We start from the raw sequence: 22,003 nt of genomic DNA on the forward strand, positions 1-22,003 counted from the left end.
AGGAGATCAAGTCATGGTAATTTCACAGAAAAGTCAGAATAGTGGAAAAAAAGGAGTAAAACACAAACAGACAGCTCAATGCCAGGTCTGCAGGTGATCGCCTTCCTCTTTATGGAATATGCTGTTTAGACCCAGCTGATAACATGACAATTTCTTCTCCAATTTCTCTCATTAAGTGACATCAATGTGCTTTTTATTTTTAGCCTTTTATATAGAAAAGCCATACTGTATCTTTCGGCCGGTAACACAAGGTCATTTGACTTTACCCCTTGTTTTCATTTCCACACAGTAATATCAGTCTTCTTATTGCATGAATGCGGATACATGTGTCAGTTTGGCCACGTGGGCGATTCTCAATTTCAGAAGTGGTGCAGATGCTGAGCCTCCACCCTTCAAAACTCATTAGTAGGGATACATTTTTTTTACTTTTCTTCATTTCTCACCTGTAAAAAAAAATAAAAATACAGAAATAAAGTGAATGCTGTGAAATGACTTGTACAGTAAGTAGTGTGCAATATTCAAGATTCTGACTATACTGTAAATTAAAGGGATCATCTAGAGTTAGAATAACGTATCTTCTTCCTTGGAGGAACAGAGTCACGCCTGTGCTCGCTTTGCCTAGAGTTGGAATAATGGAGCTACTACACACAACCTGCAGACAAGTGTGGAGATGCTTTTCAATGGGCTCATCTAAAAAATGGATGACATCCGAGTGTGGTCCGGTTTTCACGGACTGTCAGAGTAGGGAATTTTTTTCCATCTTCTCTACATTCAAGAAAAACTGTGATCGGAGTGTGATTAGCACAATCGGACAGATTTTCTCAGATGAGACCCTAGCCTAAGAGTCAGATTACAGCATCTTACTGAGGGATTAAAAGGAATTAGCAGAGGAAGAGAACAGATAGAGACACAGACAGATTGTGCTGCAGCTCAGCATTCGTTTACTTCCCCCAGAGCTGGATTCACAGCTACACAGCCCTAAAAAATGCCTAAAGAAAAAGCACTAGAAAGACTCTTCCTATTGAAAATTACTTCCTGTTCATACTTTTCAATTTTTGTATTGTTTATTTTTTAAAAGTGATTAAAAGAAGTGACCTGACCATTCTTCAAACGTTTCTCACTATGAAACCTCTCTATACTTTACAATAGATTTCAATGGGAAGGCTAAAAAAAAAAAAACATGTTCTGTAAATGTTTTTCAAGACTCAAAAATGCCACCATTTTAGTCATTCTGTAATGGGTTTAAAAAAAAAACATGAGAAACTCAGAAAACAGTTAAAACAAACACTGAAATAAACATTCATAAAAGCTATTAACAAAATGCTTCAAGAAACATTAACAAAAATGCTAAAGGATAAAAAAAAAGACAAAAAGGGCCAGTGTTTGCTGAATCAGCTTTCATGTAAAAAACAGAAAACTTTAATTTTTGACTGCCTGAAAAAAACATTATGTGAACAGTCCCTTAAACAACAACAACAATAATTTAAAATATGAGAATAGTCCAAATACAGTTTTCTAAGTTAATAATTCCAATGGATCCATAAAAAAGCAGGTGCTATACATATTGTAGCATCTGTATGACATCCTTTTTTTAACGCACCCATGGAGTTTAATGGATGAGACTATCGGATGCTGTGATTTTTTTTTTTTTACATGCGGACCATCAGAAATCCTGACAACATGATGTGTTCGTGGCTCTGGAGGACTGGAGTTGGGAACACCGGTGTAGAGAGTTCTTTATGAGCTAACTACATCCGGAGCACAGGACTTATTGAATATATATTTGGCTGCCATTGCCCCCCGCTCTTTCCTGTTGCAAAGGTGGCATAAAAGGGAAAGTATAAAGTTTCAAAAATGTTATCTTAAATGTGAAATCTGCTTATGTACATGCTGCGATTATCATTTTGCTAAAAGTATAAACTTTAGAATGTACAAGATAAGTAATAAAATAGATAAAACACAATAAAACAACGAGCCTCTTACCCAATACAAAGACAGCTGATCCGTGGATCTCGCTGCTGAAGGCGCTCTAGCATGCCATGAGGGATGATCATACTATACATCCTACAGAGATACAACGTCATAGATAAGGCTCACAATGGTGGGCAGTAATAAAGACCAGAGAGGAGCACTTTGTTTTGTGCTGCCTTGGTTTCACATCCCGTCCGGTCCTCTATGACAGCCTGGCATTCGTGGGTGCCTCCGGTGCCATGTAGGCCCTGCGACAGGGTCCAGTACACGCAGGAGATGCCAAGGATGCCGGACGAAGATGCTGGTTGCAGAAGTAAAGACTGGCTGACATGGAGGACCAGAAAAGACGCCGGACCAATGCAGCACCAATCACATTGCTCATCTCCAATGTCTGTGTATAGAGATGCGGGCACAATATACAAGGTACACACATATTTTGTGATTTTATTAAAGGGGCATTCCAAAGGTAGGGGATCATTTACTGATAACTGGGGGTCTGACCGCAGGGATTCCCAGAACAGGTCTGTGGAATCTGGGAACCTGACTCCATATAGCCCCATGATAAATGAAGCAGAGGTGTATAAGACGAACTCCGCTCCACTCATTGTCTATGTGACTGTCGTACAAGGCAGAGTAGAGATCTCAACTGTTTCTGGCAGTCCCAAAGACAATGAATGGAGCAGAGGTGTATAAGATGAACTCCGCTCCACTCATTGTCTATGTGACTGTCGTAGAAGGCAGAGTAGAGATCTCAACTGTTTCTGGCAGTCCCATAGACAATGAATGGAGCAGAGGTGTATAAGATGAACTCCGCTCCACTCATTGTCTATGTGACTGTCGGAGAAGGCAGAGTAGAGATCTCAACTGTTTCTGGCAGTCCCATAGACAATGAATGGAGCAGAGGTGTATAAGAAGAACTCCGCTCCACTCATTGTCTATGTGACTGTCGGAGAAGGCAGAGTAGAGATCTCAACTGTTTCTGGCAGTCCCAAAGACAATGGAGCAGAGGTGTATAAGATGAACTCCGCTCCACTCATTGTCTATGTGACTGTCGGAGAAGGCAGAGTAGAGATCTCAACTGTTTCTGGCAGTCCCATAGACAATGAATGGAGCAGAGGTGTATAAGAAGAACTCCGCTCCACTTATTGTCTATGTGACTGTCGGAGAAGGCAGAGTAGAGATCTCAACTGTTTCTGGCAGTCCCAAAGACAATGGAGCAGAGGTGTATAAGATGAACTCAGCTCCACTCATTGTCTATGTGACTGTCGGAGAAGGCAGAGTAGAGATCTCAACTGTTTCTGGCAGTCCCAAAGACAATGGAGCAGAGGTGTATAAGATGAACTCCGCACCACTCATTGTCTATGACTGTCGGAGAAGGCAGAGTAGAGATCTCAACTGTTTCTGGCAGTCCCAAAGACAATGGAGCAGAGGTGTATAAGATGAACTCCGCACCACTCATTGTCTATGACTGTCGTAGAAGGCAGAGTAGAGATCTCAACTGTTTCTGGCAGTCCCAAAGACAATGAATGGAGCAGAGGTGTATAAGAAGAACTTCGCACCACTCATTGTCTATGTGACTGTCGGAGAAGGCAGAGTAGAGATCTCAACTGTTTCTGGCAGCCCCAAAGACAATGAATGGAGCAGAGGTTAAGCATGTGCAGCTCTGCTCCATTCAAGATAGGGCTTTGCAGAGCCCAGTTCCCGGGTTCCTACTCCACATTCTTGAAATTACCTGGATATCACACAGCTTTTGGTAAATCATTTAAAACTATAAAAAATAATTTTGTTGAAAAAAACAAACAACACTTTTATTCCACTTTTCCATAGCCATGTATTTTTAATGACTCGAGTATTGAAAGCATATAAACTTCTTTTGTCAAGCACCTGTCTTAAGTATATCGTACTTTCTCATTATATACAAGTCATGCAAAGGAAATTTTGCCTGCTGGCAATGATCTCTGCATTCTGTATTGGTAACAGCAGATGGCGCCATTTCCTTACAACAACAGACACCGTGCACACACCTGAGACTCCGCATCTTCGGACACTTCTGTAGACTGGCTGCAAGTTGTTCAGCTCCAGTGTATGTGATCCTGTTGCAATCCAAGCTTCAAACAAAAAAATGATGATTACAGTACAGGAAATGATATTAATATTTGAAGCATTACTTCTCTTGCCACGCTGCACAGTATTGTTACTGTCCCAGAAAGCAGCTAATTTCAGCTTTATGCTGGATTTCTCACACTTTTCATTACATATTTGCTGAAGTAACTCTACAGGTCAGTATTACGGAGCCGTATACACTCCATGTGGAGCTGTATGGGGACATTCATCCTTAGCAGTTATTGCTGGGGAGAATACTCCCGCTACATGGCATCTGGGAAGGCCTGCTACTGATTCCCTATGAAGAAAATTTCACTAGCCTTAAAGCTTTCCAAAGTATAGACTGTACAATCATGGATTATACCGAGGAGTAATAGGGCCATGGGCTTGAATCCTGATTTCAAGAATGATACATATACAGTGGCTTGTGAAAGTATTCACCCTCTTAGCTTTTTACGTTACTGGAACTTTTTATTCCATTTTTGTAACTTTTTTGCATTTACTTATTTGTGCTGTGATTATTTCATAGTCTAAGTGTCATCAGTGCGGGTCCATCCTTGGGCAGTGGAGGGGCTGGGGGCTCTTTAGACTTTCCTACAATGTGACCATTTTTGGGAAGAAGGGCACCGAAAGGAGGAACGGTGGCAGGGTGCGTCATAAGGATGGGCCACGTATTACCACTACTGATCTACCATGTATACTGACATTTTAGGTTTGGACTGGAGGGTGTAATTAGTAATAAGCATATTTTTGGGTTCCTGAGTACTTACTGTAAGGCCTCAAGTGACGTCAGATCAGGAAGAATATTGGCCAACTGTTCGGCTCCCAAATCACAGACATTGTTATTATACAGGCTGCAGGAGAGAGAAAACAAAGTGTTACCTTACCACATAATATGTCAGGTATAGACCGTGCTGTGCCACAAAAGACAAGGGGCGTATGGCTGACACAGAGCCTCCATGTAAGGCTATGCGCTCTTTGAGGTTTTAGGCTATGTGCACATGTTGCCGAATTTTCTGCAAATCCGCTTCGCAGCAGTTTTCCCTGAGTTTATAGTACCATGTAAACCTATGGAAAACAAAATCCGCAGTGCACATGCTGCAGAAAAAAACACGCGGAAACGTAGCATTGTTTATTCCGCAGCTTGTCAATTCTTTGTGCGGATTCCGCAGCGGTTTACACCTGCTCCATAATAGGAATCTGCAGGTGTAAAACCGCAGGCTGAAATCCGCACAAAACCCGCTAAAAAAACGCAGTAATTCCGCCGAAAATCCGCAGTGAGGATTTACTGCAAATTTACCAAAATCAGTGCGGAAAAATCTGCACAACTTTCCACAACGTGGGCACATGGCCTTAGCCTCCATTAAACATTTGTACTGGAAAAAGCTCTCAACTTTTACATTTTCTGGAGAATGCTGCCTAACAGCGGTCTCAGCAACAGACTATAAGGCTATGCACACACCTTGCGGATTGGCCGCTGCGGATTCACAGCAGTTTTCCATGCAGTTTACAGTTCCGTGTAAACCTATGGAAAACCAAATCCGCTGTGCACATGCTGCGGAAAATTCCGCGCGGAAACGCAGCGGTTTATTTTCCGCAGCATGTCAATTCTTTGTGCGGATTCCGCAGTGTTTTACACCTATTCCTTTATAGGAATCCGCAGGTGTAAAAATGCAGGCGAACTCCGCACAAAATCCACGGTAAATAAGCAGGTAAAACGCAGGGCGTTTCACCTGCAGATTTTTTAGAATCCGCGTGGACAAATCCGCAATGTGTGCACATAGGCTAACAATCCGATACACGGATACGTCATCACCTTTTAGAAAGTCTCCCACAATGTATATTACTCAGTAGGCACTATAGTCTGTGGCTGATGGGCCCGCAATAAGGCATCTATCATAGAAACCCATCACCATAGACTATAATGGCATTCATGTAATGGACATGTCATTTAATACCAAATGCCTTCCATCAGCCACCGCCTCCCATGTTAAGGATAGGATACACCATATAGTTTATATTATTTTCTGGACTTCGTGGAATAAAACACCCCAGAGATTAGCTGATAGATCGGCTTTATCTTTGTACCCACTAAACGCCAACAGAAACCATGCACACATGTGTAACTGCATTACATTCACGGCCATTACATATGCAATTGCCTCTTCGGAGAGGAAGAGGACTAGAACTCTAGCGCCACCTATAGGAAGTAGCAATCCTAACAGTCAGTGTCGACCCTTTAACGAGCCTTGTCACATGACTTAGCATAAAAGCCAAACCAGAATCTCAATTTGCAGACACTGTGTTTCGGGGTACAGCCCCTCGTCAGTGCAAAGTGTGAGATCTGGTTTGGCTGAGTGAGAGGCGTCTGACCGGGATCCAAGAGGTAACGTTTCTCCTTGCGGAGAGTGACATGTCAAGCTGACATGCCAAGTTGAGGAGACTTTTAAGCCTTTCAGTGCTCTTCTGGGATACATGGCCATTGAAATGTTTGACCCCTACAATGTCCCCTTTAAAATGGTCTTTGTGGTAGTTTTGAGCATGTTTTACCCAAAGAAACATGCCAGATGGCTATATATTAAAGGCAATCTAAACCGCTCCCATGATCTTTCAGAGCTTTATTCAGTCGGTCCAGTTTTAGTGCTTTAGTTTTGCTGTACTCGTATGATCCAGGACTAGTCCGCTGAGGCGTTTATTCACTGGGACTAGTCCAGGCTCAGCAGCTGCAGTCACACTGCCTGTATGTCCGTGACTGGCAGTCTCTGGGCTGCCGGCATATTCACAGCTTGCAGTTCTCCCGGCATCTCTCTGCCCCCAATTACAGCTCTCCTAATGGCCAACTGCAGAGCAGGTACAGGGGGACTGAGATGCCTTCAGGAGCGAAAACTGTGAAGAAAGATGCCGGCTGTCAATCACAGACGTAAAGCTACTAAGCCCAGACTAGTCCCGGTGAGTAAACGCCTCACCGGACTAGTCCTGGATCAATAGCGTACAGCGAGGTTATGTTCAGAAGAGGTTTTTACTGAAATATGTGCAGTACTGAACCAACTGAATAAAGCTCTAAACGGTGATGGGACCAGTTTAACGGAGTCGGGGGACCTGAAAAGTTCCCTTTAAGTTATGAGTAGTGTCCATTAGTGCCGCTATGCTTACTGCAGAGGTGGAGGCCATATGTAATATATAGTATGGAGAATATATGAGAATGGTATACAGCCTGGTTTCCCAGTGTTGGGGCTGAGCAGACCATCAATCACAGACATTATCACTTCTCATATAGGACAGAATATGGGCTCGGCAGTGACATATCAACACTCTGCATCCCAAACACCAGCATGGGCACCAGGTGGCTACACATGTGCCATCATTTCATGTCTGCGGCCAGTTGTGAAGTCTTCTAACTTACATCTAAAGAGTGCGCACAACGATAAATCCCCAGTCTAATAACCGTGTTCTTCCATCATACAGAATCACCCATCTTACACATATTACTTCCTATGGTCATGATGATGGGAGGTAAAATCGGCATTGCCTGTTCTGATCGTTTCACCCTGCAGGTGCAATAACGGTAATCTGCCACCCATCCCGTCAGCTAAATGCTGAGTAACACTTGTTATAACTTGTAGAAGGAGATTACAATGTGAGCTCATTCTGAAAGACGTATACAGGAAATCCAGAGCCTGCCCACTGGCACGTGTCTACAGCTAATAGTAGAGTTTCACAATGAATGGAGAGGAGCCCTCACTATGACGGCTCGCCACGTACCTCAGGGTCTGTAATGACTGCAGAGATGGCAGAGCCGCTGCTAGTTTCTGCGCTCCCACGCCGGTGATATTGTTCTGTGACAGGCTGCATAAAACATTAGGATTGTTAGTGTCTGATCTTACGAATCCAATGGGCAACATAACAGATTTTATAAACTTTCGAGGGCCGATTCATCACTCTGATTTTGCTTCTTGATTGTGTCACGTTCATCTTTTCATTTGCACCTTTTTTTAAATCTATTTTCTATGACTTTTTTTTTACCGCCATTGTGGCCAGGGTTTGAGGTTTCCAGATGTTTTGGCTGATTCATTGTTTCTGACAATTTTGAGTAAATTTACTCCAGTCCCCTCTGGAGTGATTTTAGGTACGCAAGCATTTTTGCACCATTTTGTGAAACATGCAATTTTTTTTTGCGCTAAAAAGTCACAAAAAAAGTTTAAAGACAAAAATACAGACCATTCCAATTCATGGTCTGTGTTCACCAATTTGAAGAAATTGGGTAAAAAAAAACAGTAACGAATTACACGAGACAAAAAAGAAAAGTGACTAAAAGGAAATTTTGCATTGGTTTACATTGCTGTGGTCTAACAGACGCAAACTTAGGATGTGACTTGTGGACCAGGGTCTTGCCAACCTCCTCCTACCTGCAAAATCCAAAGACCCTTTTGTGTTATTAGTAGGTCATTAAATTGTGGTGCAAAGCAGCCTGATGTTGGAGTGGCCTACTAATTAGAAGATGTGTCGGGGATATCACAGGTGGTAGGTTTGCAGTGCTGTGGTCTAGCAGACACAAACTTTGGATGTGACTTGTGGACCATGGTCCTGAGAACCTCCTCCTACCTGCAAAATGCAAAGATCTCTTTTGATTAGTAGGTCATTACATAGTGGTGCAAAGCAGCCTGATGTTAGAGTGGCCTACTAATTAGAAGATGTGTCAGAGATATCACAGGTGGTAGGTTTGCAGAGCTGTGGTCTAGCAGACATGAACTTTGGCTGTGACCGTTGGACCAGGGTCCTGAGAACCTCCTCCTACCTGCAAAATGCAAAGACCTCTTTTGATTATAGGTCATTACATAGTGGTGCACATCAGTCTGATGCTGGAGTGGCCTACTAATTAGAAGATGTGTCAGAGATATCACAGATAGTAGGTTTACGGTGCTGTGGTCTAGCAGACACAAACTTTGGCTGTGACCGTTGGACCAGGGTCCTGCAAATCTTTTTGCTCAACTCTGCGTTCTTGTAATTCTGGTCATGGGTAGAATAGATGGAAAAACTAAAAATTTCTAGAGATATCAGAGTAATAATATGCAGGTAAGCTGTAGAAAATATAAACTATAGTTTTCCATGGGGAACATTTTCCACACCACCGCAGCATACCCTAACAGATCACTATTACCCTGCTCAACCTTTAAAATGTTACCTTAATGGCCAACGGCCGAAATCAACATCTCTTTCTTCTAGTACTAGAAAATGCAGAAAACACATCCTCAAACTAATTAATGATTGTCCAAAACTTACTCCAGGGTGTGAAGACTCCGCAGTTCTGGGAACGTCTCTGCCAGTTTCTCCACACCTTTATCGCCAATGTGGTTCTCTGTCAGGTTGTTCAAACTAGGGAAAGGTAGAGAGGAAAAAACAAATGAATAACATTATTACAATATATTTTATGTTATAAAGCTATTCTTACCCCCTTAATCACCAGGCCCTAAAAGGCCTTACCGACTCTCCCATTTCTTTAGTTTTTGCCTCTCTGCTTTTTAGCAGCTATAGCTTTTTTTACTTTTTTTTCACTGACATGGAAGTCTGATGCTTTGTTTTATGTGAGACAAAATGTACTTTTTAGCACAGCTTTGAGGTATATATTTGTTGGGGTAATTTTTTGTTATGCAAATATAGAAAAGAGTGATTTTTTTTGTCTTTTTATATACTTATATATATTTTTTATATATTATGTATATATAATATATGTTTGTCTGGGTTTTTTACATAATCATAAAAGATCTCTGGAAACATTTTTTTTTACTTTATTAATTATTTTTTCCCCACTGTAACTGGGATGTTACAACACTTCTATTGATGAGACAGATGTGGTCCACAGAAATCCTTCTCCAATAAGAAAAGGACCCCACCACGCACAAAGCTGAGGAACCTGTTGACCAAGAAACCGCCCCCGACCTTCCGAAGAGACTTCCTATATTGTATAATTCTATGACTACATTGTCTACACCTATTAAAAGTACAGCATGAGGGCAGTGTGAGCACGCGCATAGGGATCTTCAGTTTTTTGCTTCAGTTGTCTGTATTCATATTATGATTACCTGGTACGTGCCCTAAATAATCAATCCTCTATGTATAGTGTATACCGTTCACATCAGGACTGAATGTACCTATCATAACAATCAGTATTATCAAAACTTATGGTGCATAATAAGTCTCTCTAGGACATTGCATTGCTTACTCTAAGTGTTGAAGAGCTGGTAGTTTCGGAAGAATTTCCACAAGCTTCAGGAAGCCATCTTGTCCATGCTTCTTTCCAAGCCTAAGACATAAAAATGAAAAATGCCGTACATAAATAGTATGCTTCATTTGCTTTTATCTTTCCAATAGCATATGGTACATCATAGGGTTAACCAAATTCTCCATCCATACTGCTGGTGCATTTCTCCGTTCCTCTGCCCTGTCTTTGTGTATAAACCACAAGATGACCCAAAATTGCCATGTTATGCTACTGCATTGCAATTAAAGGGAACCTGTCACCTGAATTTGGCGGGACCGGTTTTGGGTCATATGGGCGGGGTTTTCGGTGATTCACCCTTGAATCCTTACCCGCTGGCTGCATGCTGGCCGCAATATTGGATTGAAGTTCATTCTCTGTCCTCCGGAGTACACGCCTGCGCAAGGCAATATTGCCTTGCGCTGGCGTGTACTCCGGAGGACAGAGAATGAACTGCAATCCAATATTGCGGCCAGCATGCAGCCAGCGGGTAAGGAAAGGGTGAATCAAACACCCGAAAACCCCGCCCATATGACCCAAAACCGGTCCCGCCAAATTCAGGTGACAGGTTCCCTTTAACGATACTGAATGTCTTCAGATTATATAGAAAAAAACCTGCTGACAAATTCCATTTAAAGAAGGAGGCACATACACAGTACTGGATTCACAGCTGAACAGCTCAGTATTGCGGTATAATGTTCCTTATACTGCTGCTGCTTCTGACCATGCGAGTATAAAGCCCTCATCTCTGTATATTCTGAACTTAATACCATAATACCAACAAATCTCCACCCACTCACTCAGATTCAACTGAAAATCAGAGGTAGAGCCCGCAGAGAGAAAAACTGGTGAAAATCGCAATACAGTATAATGGCTAGAAGTAGTGTTATTCCTCATGTGCACACACGACAGCTTATTCTCCAGAGTTACTGGAAATTAACAAAATCTGTATCTCAGATAATATTTGTCCTCCCCGATTACAACCATCAATATTACACAATGTCAGACAAGACACCATTAAATCAAGTCACGACTTACCCAAATATGACCCTCTCTAAATTTTTTACAGCTGGAATTTCCTTAATATCAAGTGATAAATCTGGAGAGCTGGAAATTAATGCAAAAGGGGCAGCATTAAAAATTGAAAAATTAACCTGTTATGTGCATCAAGGAATGTAAAAAATACCTGATATAAAATCTTACCAGTTACAAATGTCATTCTGGATGTCGACTAAAGCGATCAGATCTGTGACATCTTTTAAGCTTTCTACTTTGAATGGTTCTAAAGTGAATTCTCTTATGCATTTCATCAGTAGTTGACTCTGTCCATCAGCTAGCAGCATCTTCCAAAGGTTAACGGTATCACTGAGGGAGGCTCTGTAGAGGAAAAAGCATAACTTTTTGGTGAACATACTTTCACTCCATTGTTTCCTAGGTTATCAACAACGCTCAGGTTTATATCAAGTGTCTATGTCTGGCAAGTCAGCATTACATGCAAATGTCTCTAGGCCCGGACTGGCCTACAGGGGAACCGGTGAATCTCCTGGTGGGCCCTTGTGCCGAAGTAGACCACCAACCCTGTTAGATGAGCAGTAGTTGGCACAATACATTTGATTGTCTATGTACAAAGTTAGTATTTCAACATTTATTTAACAACTACCTAGTGTTTTATCATATAGAAGCAGCGGTATATGTGTGAATGAGGGCAATGTTACTGGTGGGCCCTTGGCACCTCTGTCTGACACTGTCTTGGTTTGGTTCCCACTGCTAGATATACAGGTCCTTCTCAAAAAATTAGCATATAGTGTTAAATTTCATTATTTACCATAATGTAATGATTACAATTAAACTTTCATATATTATAGATTCATTATCCACCAACTGAAATTTGTCAGGTCTTTTATTGTTTTAATACTGATGATTTTGGCATACAACTCCTGATAACCCAAAAAACCTGTCTCAATAAATTAGCATATCAAGAAAAGGTTCTCTAAATGACCTATTACCCTAATCTTCTGAATCAACTAATTAACTCTAAACACATGCAAAAGATACCTGAGGCTTTTAAAAACTCCCTGCCTGGTTCATTACTCCAAACCCCCATCATGGGTAAGACTAGCGACCTGACAGATGTCAAGAAGGCCATCATTGACACCCTCAAGCAAGAGGGTAAGACCCAGAAAGAAATTTCTCAACAAATAGGCTGTTCCCAGAGTGCTGTATCAAGGCACCTCAATGGTAAGTCTGTTGGAAGGAAACAATGTGGCAGAAAACGCTGTACAACGAGAAGAGGTGACCGGACCCTGAGGAAGATTGTGGAGAAGGACCGATTCCAGACCTTGGGGAACCTGAGGAAGCAGTGGACTGAGTCTGGTGTGGAAACATCCAGAGCCACCGTGCACAGGCGTGTGCAGGAAATGGGCTACAGGTGCCGCATTCCCCAGGTAAAGCCACTTTTGAACCATAAACAGCGGCAGAAGCTGTACTTTTTTCTGATGAAAGCAAATTTTGCATGTCATTCGGAAATCAAGGTGCCAGAGTCTGGAGGAAGACTGGGGAGAAGGAAATGCCAAAATGCCTGAAGTCCAGTGTCAAGTACCCACAGTCAGTGATGGTGTGGGGTGCCATGTCAGCTGCTGGTGTTGGTCCACTGTGTTTCATCAAGGGCAGGGTCAATGCAGCTAGCTATCAGGAGATTTTGGAGCACTTCATGCTTCCCTCGGCTGAAATGCTTTATGGAGATGAAGATTTCATTTTTCAGCACGACCTGGCACCTGCTCACAGTGCCAAAACCACTGGTAAATGGTTTACTGACCATGGTATTACTGTGCTCAATTGGCCTGCCAACTCTCCTGACCTGAACCCCATAGAGAATCTGTGGGATATTGTGAAGAGAAAGTTGAGAGACGCAAGACCCAACACTCTGGATGAGCTTAAGGCCGCTATTGAAGCATCCTGGGCCTCCATAACATCTCAGCAGTGCCACAGGCTGATTGCCTCCATGCCACGCCGCATTGAAGCAGTCATTTCTGCCAAAGGATTCCCGACCAAGTATTGAGTGCATAACTGAACATTATTATTTGATGTTTTTTTTGTTTGGTATTAAAAAACACTTTTATTTGATTGGTCGGGTGAAATATGCTAATTTATTGAGACAGGTTTTTGGGGTTATCAGGAGTTGTATGCCAAAATCATCAGTATTAAAACAATAAAAGACCTGACAAATTTCAGTTGGTGGATAATGAATCTATACTATATGAAAGTTTAATTGTAATCATTACATTATGGTAAATAATGAAATTTAACACTATATACTAATTTTTTGAGAAGGACCTGTAGTGTAACACATAATTTCTGGCTGTTCGGCTTCTAATTTCTGCTGTCGAGTAGTGTTATATACGATATTAAGTCATGGTCACTTTTACATCAGTAATTACAAGGCAAAACTAAACAGTGGTTCCAATACACAGAATAGGTGTGGCTCTTTGAACTATAGTTTAACTCCTAGAAGCTTTGTTGATTTTAGTAATGTACTGCTTTTTGGAGGCAAGTATGGGGGCAATTATTCTATCTTGGTTGCACCTCTGATTTGATACCCTGTTCCAACTGTTCTCTGACTAAGAGCCATTGGTTGTCCCCATTTTTCTGGTTTTAAACCAGCTTCCTGACACTTCTAGTCTCAACTTGGCCCACTGGCCAACAGTGGAAACAGCCCAAGAGCTGGCAGAAAAGGCCAGATCCCGGTGAAAGGGGGAAAACCAGGGCGCCTTTGGGATCTGCTATGTGGAGTGAATGGTTAGTAGTAGCTTTTTTTGACTTGATAATTTTCGAACACTACCTGTATATCCCCTTTTATTGAATTGACGGAAACAGTTGTTTTTGTCACACCCAAAAAATGTAATCGAACGGTAGTTGAGTCATTTCAATACCAGCCACTCTGACACTTCCAGTTCTTGACTTTTCAACAGTCATTTAATATTCTCACAAGACATATTATAAAGATAACTCCTGGATTACAAAGCTGGAGATACATGACACAGGATTCACACAAGTTATGGGCACAGTTTTTCTGCTCTCCCTGCTCAATGACCTCAATGATCCCAACTCATCAGTAGCGTCATCTCCCATCCATAAGTTCTTATTGGTCAGGAGGCCATTGTAAAACACATCTCTATATGTTGTTAAAGGGGCTATACCATCTGAAACAATTATGGCACATCAATAAGATGTCCGATAAGTGTGAGATCCACCACTGATAACGCACCACAATACTGACACATTCCCTTTAAAGGGGTTATCAAGGACTTTTGTATCTTTTTTCTCTGGGGCTAAGAACTTACCAGCAGGTAGTTGCTAACTACCTGCCTGTTCTTCCCTGAGACAATCTCTCAGGCAGCGATTTCCTGGCATCATGTCAACAGAGCAGTTTTTCTCTTCTGGTCTGCTCTGTCGACAGTGCGTCGCAGCCAACATCATGCTCATTGACAGCTGGCTTTTCGCATTGCAGTTAGCATGACACTGGCAGTGATGCCCCATTGACAGAGCAGAGCAGACGAGAAGGAACTGCTCTGTCAGCATGACAGAAAGCAGAAGAATGGCCGGCAAGAGCGGTCTGTGACTGATCTTAGACGGAAGAGATCGTCGCAGAGCAGAACAAGAAAGTCGTTAACAAATACCTACTGGTAAGTTCTTAGCCCCATAGGAAAAAAACAAAAGTCCCACATAAACGCTAGTAGGTTAATCATTTGAAGACAAATCTTGATGTGATACTTGGCTAAGTTGGCCACATCCAAATACAAATGTTTCATTAATATATAAAATTATCTGTGTTTGCTAATGAGGTTCTGAACCATAATTCAAAAAATGATTTTGTTCTACGTAGGCCATACCTGAATGATGTGATGCCTTCAAGACGCACCAGTTCTTCTAAACCTGGTTGATCAATGCTCGTCTTCCTCAGATCCAAGGAAACCTTTGCTTTTGAAATTTGTAAAACTTCCTTCACTACAAAAACATCTGGTGGAGTAAGCCTAGTGTTCACAAACGAGAGTTCCTCATTCAGTTCTCCTGCTAATCTACGCATAAGGCGCAAGTTATTTGCTCCATATACACAATGAAAAACTTCAAGCAGTTTTTGTGGGCAGTGCTCCGGAAGCGGCAATGTTCGAAAATAATCATTTACTTTCTTTTGTTTTTTTATATGCTTGGTGTGCATAGAACTAGGACTTCCCTTGTTGTAATACAACAGGCCAATTAGAAACCTCCGTACCATATCTGGACAACTTTCTTGGTTCCGTCTTCTTTTGAGATCAAAAGAAATATATCTGACCAAGTTCCTGTCAGTTATACTATCAAGTGTATGAAGGGCTGATGAAAAGTTCTGGATCAGTGCATTGATAGACGTATACTCCATAGTATTTCCAGTACCAATCAGTAGTTTTTCAGTTTGTGGTTCCAGTTGAATTTTTTTGTCGGATCCAAAATCAAGACACAATGAGTCAACTGTACAGTGTTTTGTGGATGTCTTTTCACAAGAACCAGGAGAATGCAAGTTCTTCTGAAACAAGTCATAGTAAAGGGCTGCTAATGTCAAAGGTAGTTCTTTGTTTCGAGTCTTTAAGTTCTCTTCAGCAAATAAGCACATTAATTTACACATAAAAGGAATATAACAATAGCTGAACACGTACTCGTAATCTTTAATCCATTCTAGGGCATTACTGAAATCTGGCTGTTCTTTAAAATATTCTTTGATGTACCATTCCACCTGACTTGGAGAAAATCCCATCATCTCAATGATTTTGTCAACTTTTCCCAAGTACTGATTGAGTTTTTCTCTGACCCTTGCAGTTATAAGCAGGGTGCACCCACGTAGTAGCTTTTTCTGGAAAAGACCAGTAAATAAGTCCTTCACTTTGATTTTATTTGGTGTCATGGAAAAGGAACCATGAAGAAGACCTTCCGGATCCTGGAATTCATCGAAACCATCAAAGATGAGAAGAACCTTCTCTGGATTTGACAGAATGTACTGGTAGACATCATTGTTCTTCTGTTGAGCACAACAAGACGCCTTGAAAAGGAAATCTCTAAAGCTGTACTGCTTACATACATCCAGATTTCTACACTCAAAATAAAACACAAAGCTGAACTGATCAAACTTCCCGGCTGACCATTCGTGGCAGATCTTCTTGACAAGTACAGTTTTACCCATTCCTGATTGTCCAAGAAGTGCAGTAATTTTAGTCTCCATTTCCTTTCCATGTTTGTCCTCAAACAGATTCAAGAGTTTGAGGGTCTCACTTTCCTTTTCAGCCAAATCATAATTTACTAGTTCTTTCTCTGCTGTTTTGCCAGTACCCTTTCCAGTTTTGGGATTGATCCTACTATTTACGAGCACTACTTCATTGTACAGGAAATCCATTTCGGATGCAAATGTTTTATGGTATAGTTGTTTCTGGGCTTCTGTAAACTCTTTTACAACGAGTTCTGTGTAAAAGATAAAAATAGTGAGTTCTAGTGAATACATGAAATATCTATAAGATACTTAGATATAAAAGAGAGAAGTATCAGTCTTTCCTTTATTTTTACTTCTCTTTACAAAAAATACATCCAGAGGTACAATAACAAGCACGATATGGACTTTCCTTACATAAATGTAAGATGAAATCAGTCTAGAAATGATGGCAGATCTTCATACATCAAATGTGACAACCATAAGGAAGAAATTTGAGAAGATGCCTCTAATAAGTCATCATACTTCCGTTTTGTTGCTCAGATGGCAACTACAACTATAAAATGTATGTCCTCAATCAATATTACTCACACCTTCCAGTATAGGTTTGCAAAAACTACCGTTCCCTACTATTAATGTGGCAGATGTATTAGTGACCTCGAATACCAAAGAAACCTCAACATATCAAAGAGTACATGAAACAGCTTAGAACTTTCCAAAGGACCATGATGGCAAACTCAAGTCTTCAGCCTGCTTATCACTTACTGTTTGCTGCAACCTGACTTTTCACTGTTGGTTCTTATACTGCTCATTGGGTAAAATGCCAGTACAAAACATTCACATTCCGGCACACATGCAGTCACTGAGAAATCACCTGATTAAAATATTTGGCCATGTTACAAAAGTGGAGAATAATGTAGGTCATCTTACTATGCTTTTCACTGTCCTGGTGTACAGGTTGAACTTCTGTCTGCTTCAACTTAGCCAGAGTCGACAAGGGTTAATGATATAATGAACAAAGCATTAATTCTGAAAGAAGCAGGTGTTCATATGATGCAGGTCACGTTCACACTATCAGTATTTGGTCAGTATTTTACATCAGTATTTGTAGCCAAAACCAGGAGTGGAACAATCAGAGGAAAAGTATAATAGAAACATATGCACCACTTCTGCATTTATCACCCACTCCTGGTTTTGGCTACAAATACTGATGTAGATACCGACTGAATGTGTGAGTGTGGTCGAAATCATATGAAAACCTGATTCTTTCAGAACCTAAAGTCTGGTCATGAAATCTATCAACATTGATTTTCCTATATAGCCAATCCACTAACTCAATATTTTGAGCTAAAGACGTATTCTGGTAAAAGTAAATTATCAACTATCTGCTGGATCGTTGCTAACTTCTAGACCGGAGGGGGTGCAACCACCGGGACCCACTCCAAATACTGAAAAGGGATCCCGTATCCTCCTTTTCCACACTTCCACTTCAATCAAATTTTATGGTACTGAAGAAGATGTATCATGTACTCTCCCATGGAGATTGAATGGAGTTTCAGGGCACATGTATGGCTGATGTTCCATAAAAATGGGGTCACCGGCCTTTTGTTCTGCAATCATTGGGGGTTTCGAAAATGAACCATTAAAGCACTTATCAACTATCCAGAGCTTGGTTGATAATTTGTAATTACTGGAATACTTTATAACAGAATATAAAAAAAATGAAATCTCAGTTCTGACTTGGTATTTCACAGAGGAATCTCCCGAATGTCTTCGTTACACAGAGTTCCTGATGTCACACATTGGAGATTTTGGTCAGGTCTATGTAAGTATGCCAAGTTATAGTAAGAATTAATACACTTAGGACAAAGAAACCTAAGAAACCAAAAGTTACCTATTGAGGGACAGTGGCCCAAAGAAGCCTCTTCTGGCGAGTTGGGCAAATCTGCTGCACTGGGCACAAAAGGACTGCAGGATCCGTTCCTATCGGGAGATGGCGGGATGCTCGTATTTGTAGAAGGTGCGTGGGGTTCTAGATCAAACAATAGACAGCGCATTCAGTTAAGGCCCCCATACACGAGATGAACGTTGGCCAATCTTGTTGAAATAAAGCCTAATTTTTGTACAACAAAAACCCATGTATTTTTCCAATATAAATTCTGTGTCCTTCCACATGGTTTTCAAGATGTCTGATTGATGGGATTTAAGCGGAACTTTCCACGTAACGGACCCAAAGGTAGAGGACTGATAGAGCTGCATCTTATGCCGAACCATGCACCATGTGCATCCTCACGGGAGATCAGCAATAACAGTGCTTATCGCATGACTACTCAGAAGTACTGACAATTGTAAAGAACTGACGCACAAAGAACACTTAAAGATAACCTGCCACTTGCCATAAATTTGTAACTGTTATACCTGATCTACAGGCCGCTGTTCTCCGATATTTGCCATTATTTTTCTTTCCTTCCTGTGTCTCTCCATTCCTGAGATATGGCCCTCTCTTTCCTGTTTGTAAATCTAGTCTTTTTAGCCAACTGGGCGTGGTCCTCAAGAAGACTTTCAAAAACCAGAGCTGAGAACTATGGCCACTTGGATCAAAAGGCTAGAATTACCTATAGGAAATAGAGGGTCAGGAACAGAGAGGTGCAGGGAAAAAAATAAAAAGAACGCAAGAACCGAGAAAAGAGCAGCATTTACATTGCGTTAAAAAAAAAAAAACCTATTTATAGCTAATAACATTTCCTCTTTAATAAGTTATATCATTTTTCATTGTACAAAGAATATTTATTTGCTGTAACTGTAATTCATCCTTCAGATCTGTGTCTTTAGAGATATTTTAGACAGTTTTTTTTTTCTTAATATTTAAAAAGAATTTCTGTTTTCAGAAAACTCCTGCGCCCGGGTGCAGTTTGTTTTTTAAAAAGTACTTTACTCACCCTCCCCAGGTCCAGCACTGAGTCTCCACGGTTCCTCCCAGTATTTGTCTTTGTCTGCACTGCTGATGTAATGTTGCAGCCAGTGAGCTCAGTGGTTCTGGATCTGAGCGGCTCATGCCGTCTACCTTAGCAGACCTACTGAGCTTAGATACTGAGGAAACTCAGCACTGGACCCAAGGAGGGAGAATAAAGTACTTTTTTTTTTTTTTAAATAAACTGCAGCTGGGAGACAGAAGTTTTGTGAAACCAGAAAACCCTTTTAACAACAATTTTTTTGTTTTTATCCCTTTTGTATTTTGTGGCCTGTTGTACCACGGCCTGGCAGCAAAAAGTAGGTGTGCACGAATATTAAGTTCCAGTCATCAGCTAACCAAGATCCTCTCGGCATCCTGAATCTGGTCAGAATGCTGCGGAATACCCAAGATTAATTTCACCAGCCTTAAACCTGCACTGGTGATGTAGGAAATATCTGTACAGAAGGAACAAAAAAAATTCTACTTTTTGAAGATATCATTGCTCATTTGTAGCAATTAATATTTCAAGGAGACCACATTTTTGCTATGTAATCTGAGAGCAGCATGATGTAGGGAAAGAAACCCTGATTCCAGCAATGTGTAACTTACTGAGCCACTTGATTTAGTTTTTTACAATTAGTTTCCCCTGCTGCAGATCTAGCAGTTCTCGGAATGCTGAGCTCTGTATAACCCCGCCCGCACCACTGATTGGCTGTTTTCTGTGTACATATCTGCCAATATGTCGAGAGGGCGAAGTTACACTTTGCCTGAGGATTACATGGCATGAGACAACTAGTCCTGTAGTGATGATGTCCTGCTGATAAAGCAGATTTTAATGAAACATTACACAACCTAGTAAGTGACACATCAATGGAATAAAGGTCTTGGCCCCTACATCATGGTACTCTCAGATTACATGACAAAATCTGCTGACAAATTCCCTTTAAAGAATGGACTCTTACCAAGTATAGGAGTGGGGTGTGTAGTTGGTACACATGACGGCACAGACACAGGAGCAGGTGCTAGGAAGAAAACAACATGACAGATTTCAGACATCTGCTCGTGTCCAATGGCGCCTGACACTAAGTTACATAATGGTCATTTGACAATTCCTGAACCCAAGTGATCTTAGGAAAGATTCTCCGGCCTGGCGGTTCTGTACCCGAATGCATAAAGGAAAGGAATATGTTTGCCGTGAAGGCAGAAAGGCTGGAAGCAACAAGTAGACGTACACATAAAATTAATTACCTGGGAAAAGGACTATGCTTGCGATAAACTGAAAACTGTGTGGTGAAACCACAGGGAAAAGCTGAGGATGGCATGTGTTTCCTGAGGAAGAGAAAGAGGAAATGGCTTCATCTGATTATAAATAACGGGTACGGGGACCACATGGAGAACACTCACCTGCCCCATCACGAAGGCATGCATAGAAGTACGGGACATTGGCGGAGTGTAAAGGATCCGGCGTCCCATTCCCAGTACACATTTCATTTATTGCAGGAGTGTCTGAATGAGAAATACACTATACATCAATATATTAAAGAGGAACCGCCATTTTCATTATTATTCTATAAATCAATAGAACATGTGAAAATAAGCAACGGTGTAATCTATATTATCAGAGAAATCTGCTTCTTTCTCCTCCTGGACTGATCACTCATTCTCAATTCATGGGTAATATCTGTATTTAGTGGAGACAGATTTTCCCATTTCAGGGATAGGATATGACATTTGCTTCTCCTCCACTATGAAGGAGCTAGGGGCAGACAAAGAAACTCTGCTGCAAGTTCTCCAAAATGTCTGATGAACCATCCATATGGAGAAACCAGATGAGTCTGATGCGCTCCATGGCTGGATTCTCTCTGAATCACTTTAGATGACTGACAAGTCTCACACTATGTTCACACATGGGAGAGATCTATCAGGTCAGTCAATCAGAGCGGTGCGGAGAGAATCCAACCGGGGACTGCATCGGACTCATATTGTCACTCCCTATAGTCCTCAGATGGATCATTATCATTAAGCTATAGAGTGTTTCAATTGTGCAGCCAGGATCTAATCCATGCCGCCCCTGGTTTGGGTAGCATGTATCTAGTGACAGGTTCCCACTGAAACCATAGTTAGATCTGGTTTCTAATGGAAGTGGACCCAGAACATTTTGCATCCAGGTCCAGGAGCTGGAGAGGAGGACCATGCTGGAGACATCGAGGTTTAGAAGTCAAGTTGAGGTTCATCCAAAGCCTATCATTATTTTCCACTCCAGTTCTGAAAGACTAAGAAATTCTCAACTTGTGGACTGTATAAAAACCAATATATATATATAATACACACAGGTTTTTAATCAAACTAGAAATCTTGTGAACCGTGAGGCCTCTTAATGAATTTGGCACAACCTTCAACTACTACGGGCCACCACAAAAAATCTACTCAGGTCATGGACTGGAGCACCTTTCTGACATAATTTATACTACTTCTTTGGTGTACATTACTA

At 41.3% G+C, this 22,003-nt stretch overlaps 1 protein-coding gene across 1 annotated transcript in view; it reads right to left on the reverse strand.

Annotated features, from left to right (window-relative positions):
- Window positions 1–201: 201 nt before the first annotated feature.
- CIITA (class II major histocompatibility complex transactivator) overlaps window positions 202–22,003 on the reverse strand; it is a 54,032-nt gene continuing 32,230 nt past the window's right edge. The window contains exons 8-21 of the mRNA XM_077275201.1: window positions 20,917–21,018; window positions 20,761–20,841; window positions 20,475–20,534; window positions 18,454–18,591; window positions 15,220–16,813; window positions 11,534–11,707; window positions 11,369–11,437; window positions 10,295–10,375; window positions 9,355–9,447; window positions 7,837–7,920; window positions 4,845–4,928; window positions 3,996–4,079; window positions 1,984–2,064; window positions 202–443 (exon numbers count right to left, since the gene is read on the reverse strand). Of these exons, the coding sequence (XP_077131316.1) occupies window positions 440–443; window positions 1,984–2,064; window positions 3,996–4,079; window positions 4,845–4,928; window positions 7,837–7,920; window positions 9,355–9,447; window positions 10,295–10,375; window positions 11,369–11,437; window positions 11,534–11,707; window positions 15,220–16,813; window positions 18,454–18,591; window positions 20,475–20,534; window positions 20,761–20,841; window positions 20,917–21,018 (2,729 nt within the window). The 3' untranslated portion in view covers window positions 202–439. The remainder of the gene's footprint in view (window positions 444–1,983; window positions 2,065–3,995; window positions 4,080–4,844; window positions 4,929–7,836; window positions 7,921–9,354; window positions 9,448–10,294; window positions 10,376–11,368; window positions 11,438–11,533; window positions 11,708–15,219; window positions 16,814–18,453; window positions 18,592–20,474; window positions 20,535–20,760; window positions 20,842–20,916; window positions 21,019–22,003) is intronic.

Source organism: Ranitomeya variabilis, chromosome 7 (genome assembly GCF_051348905.1).
Source record: "Ranitomeya variabilis isolate aRanVar5 chromosome 7, aRanVar5.hap1, whole genome shotgun sequence".
NCBI classification, from domain to species: Eukaryota; Metazoa; Chordata; class Amphibia; order Anura; family Dendrobatidae; genus Ranitomeya; species Ranitomeya variabilis.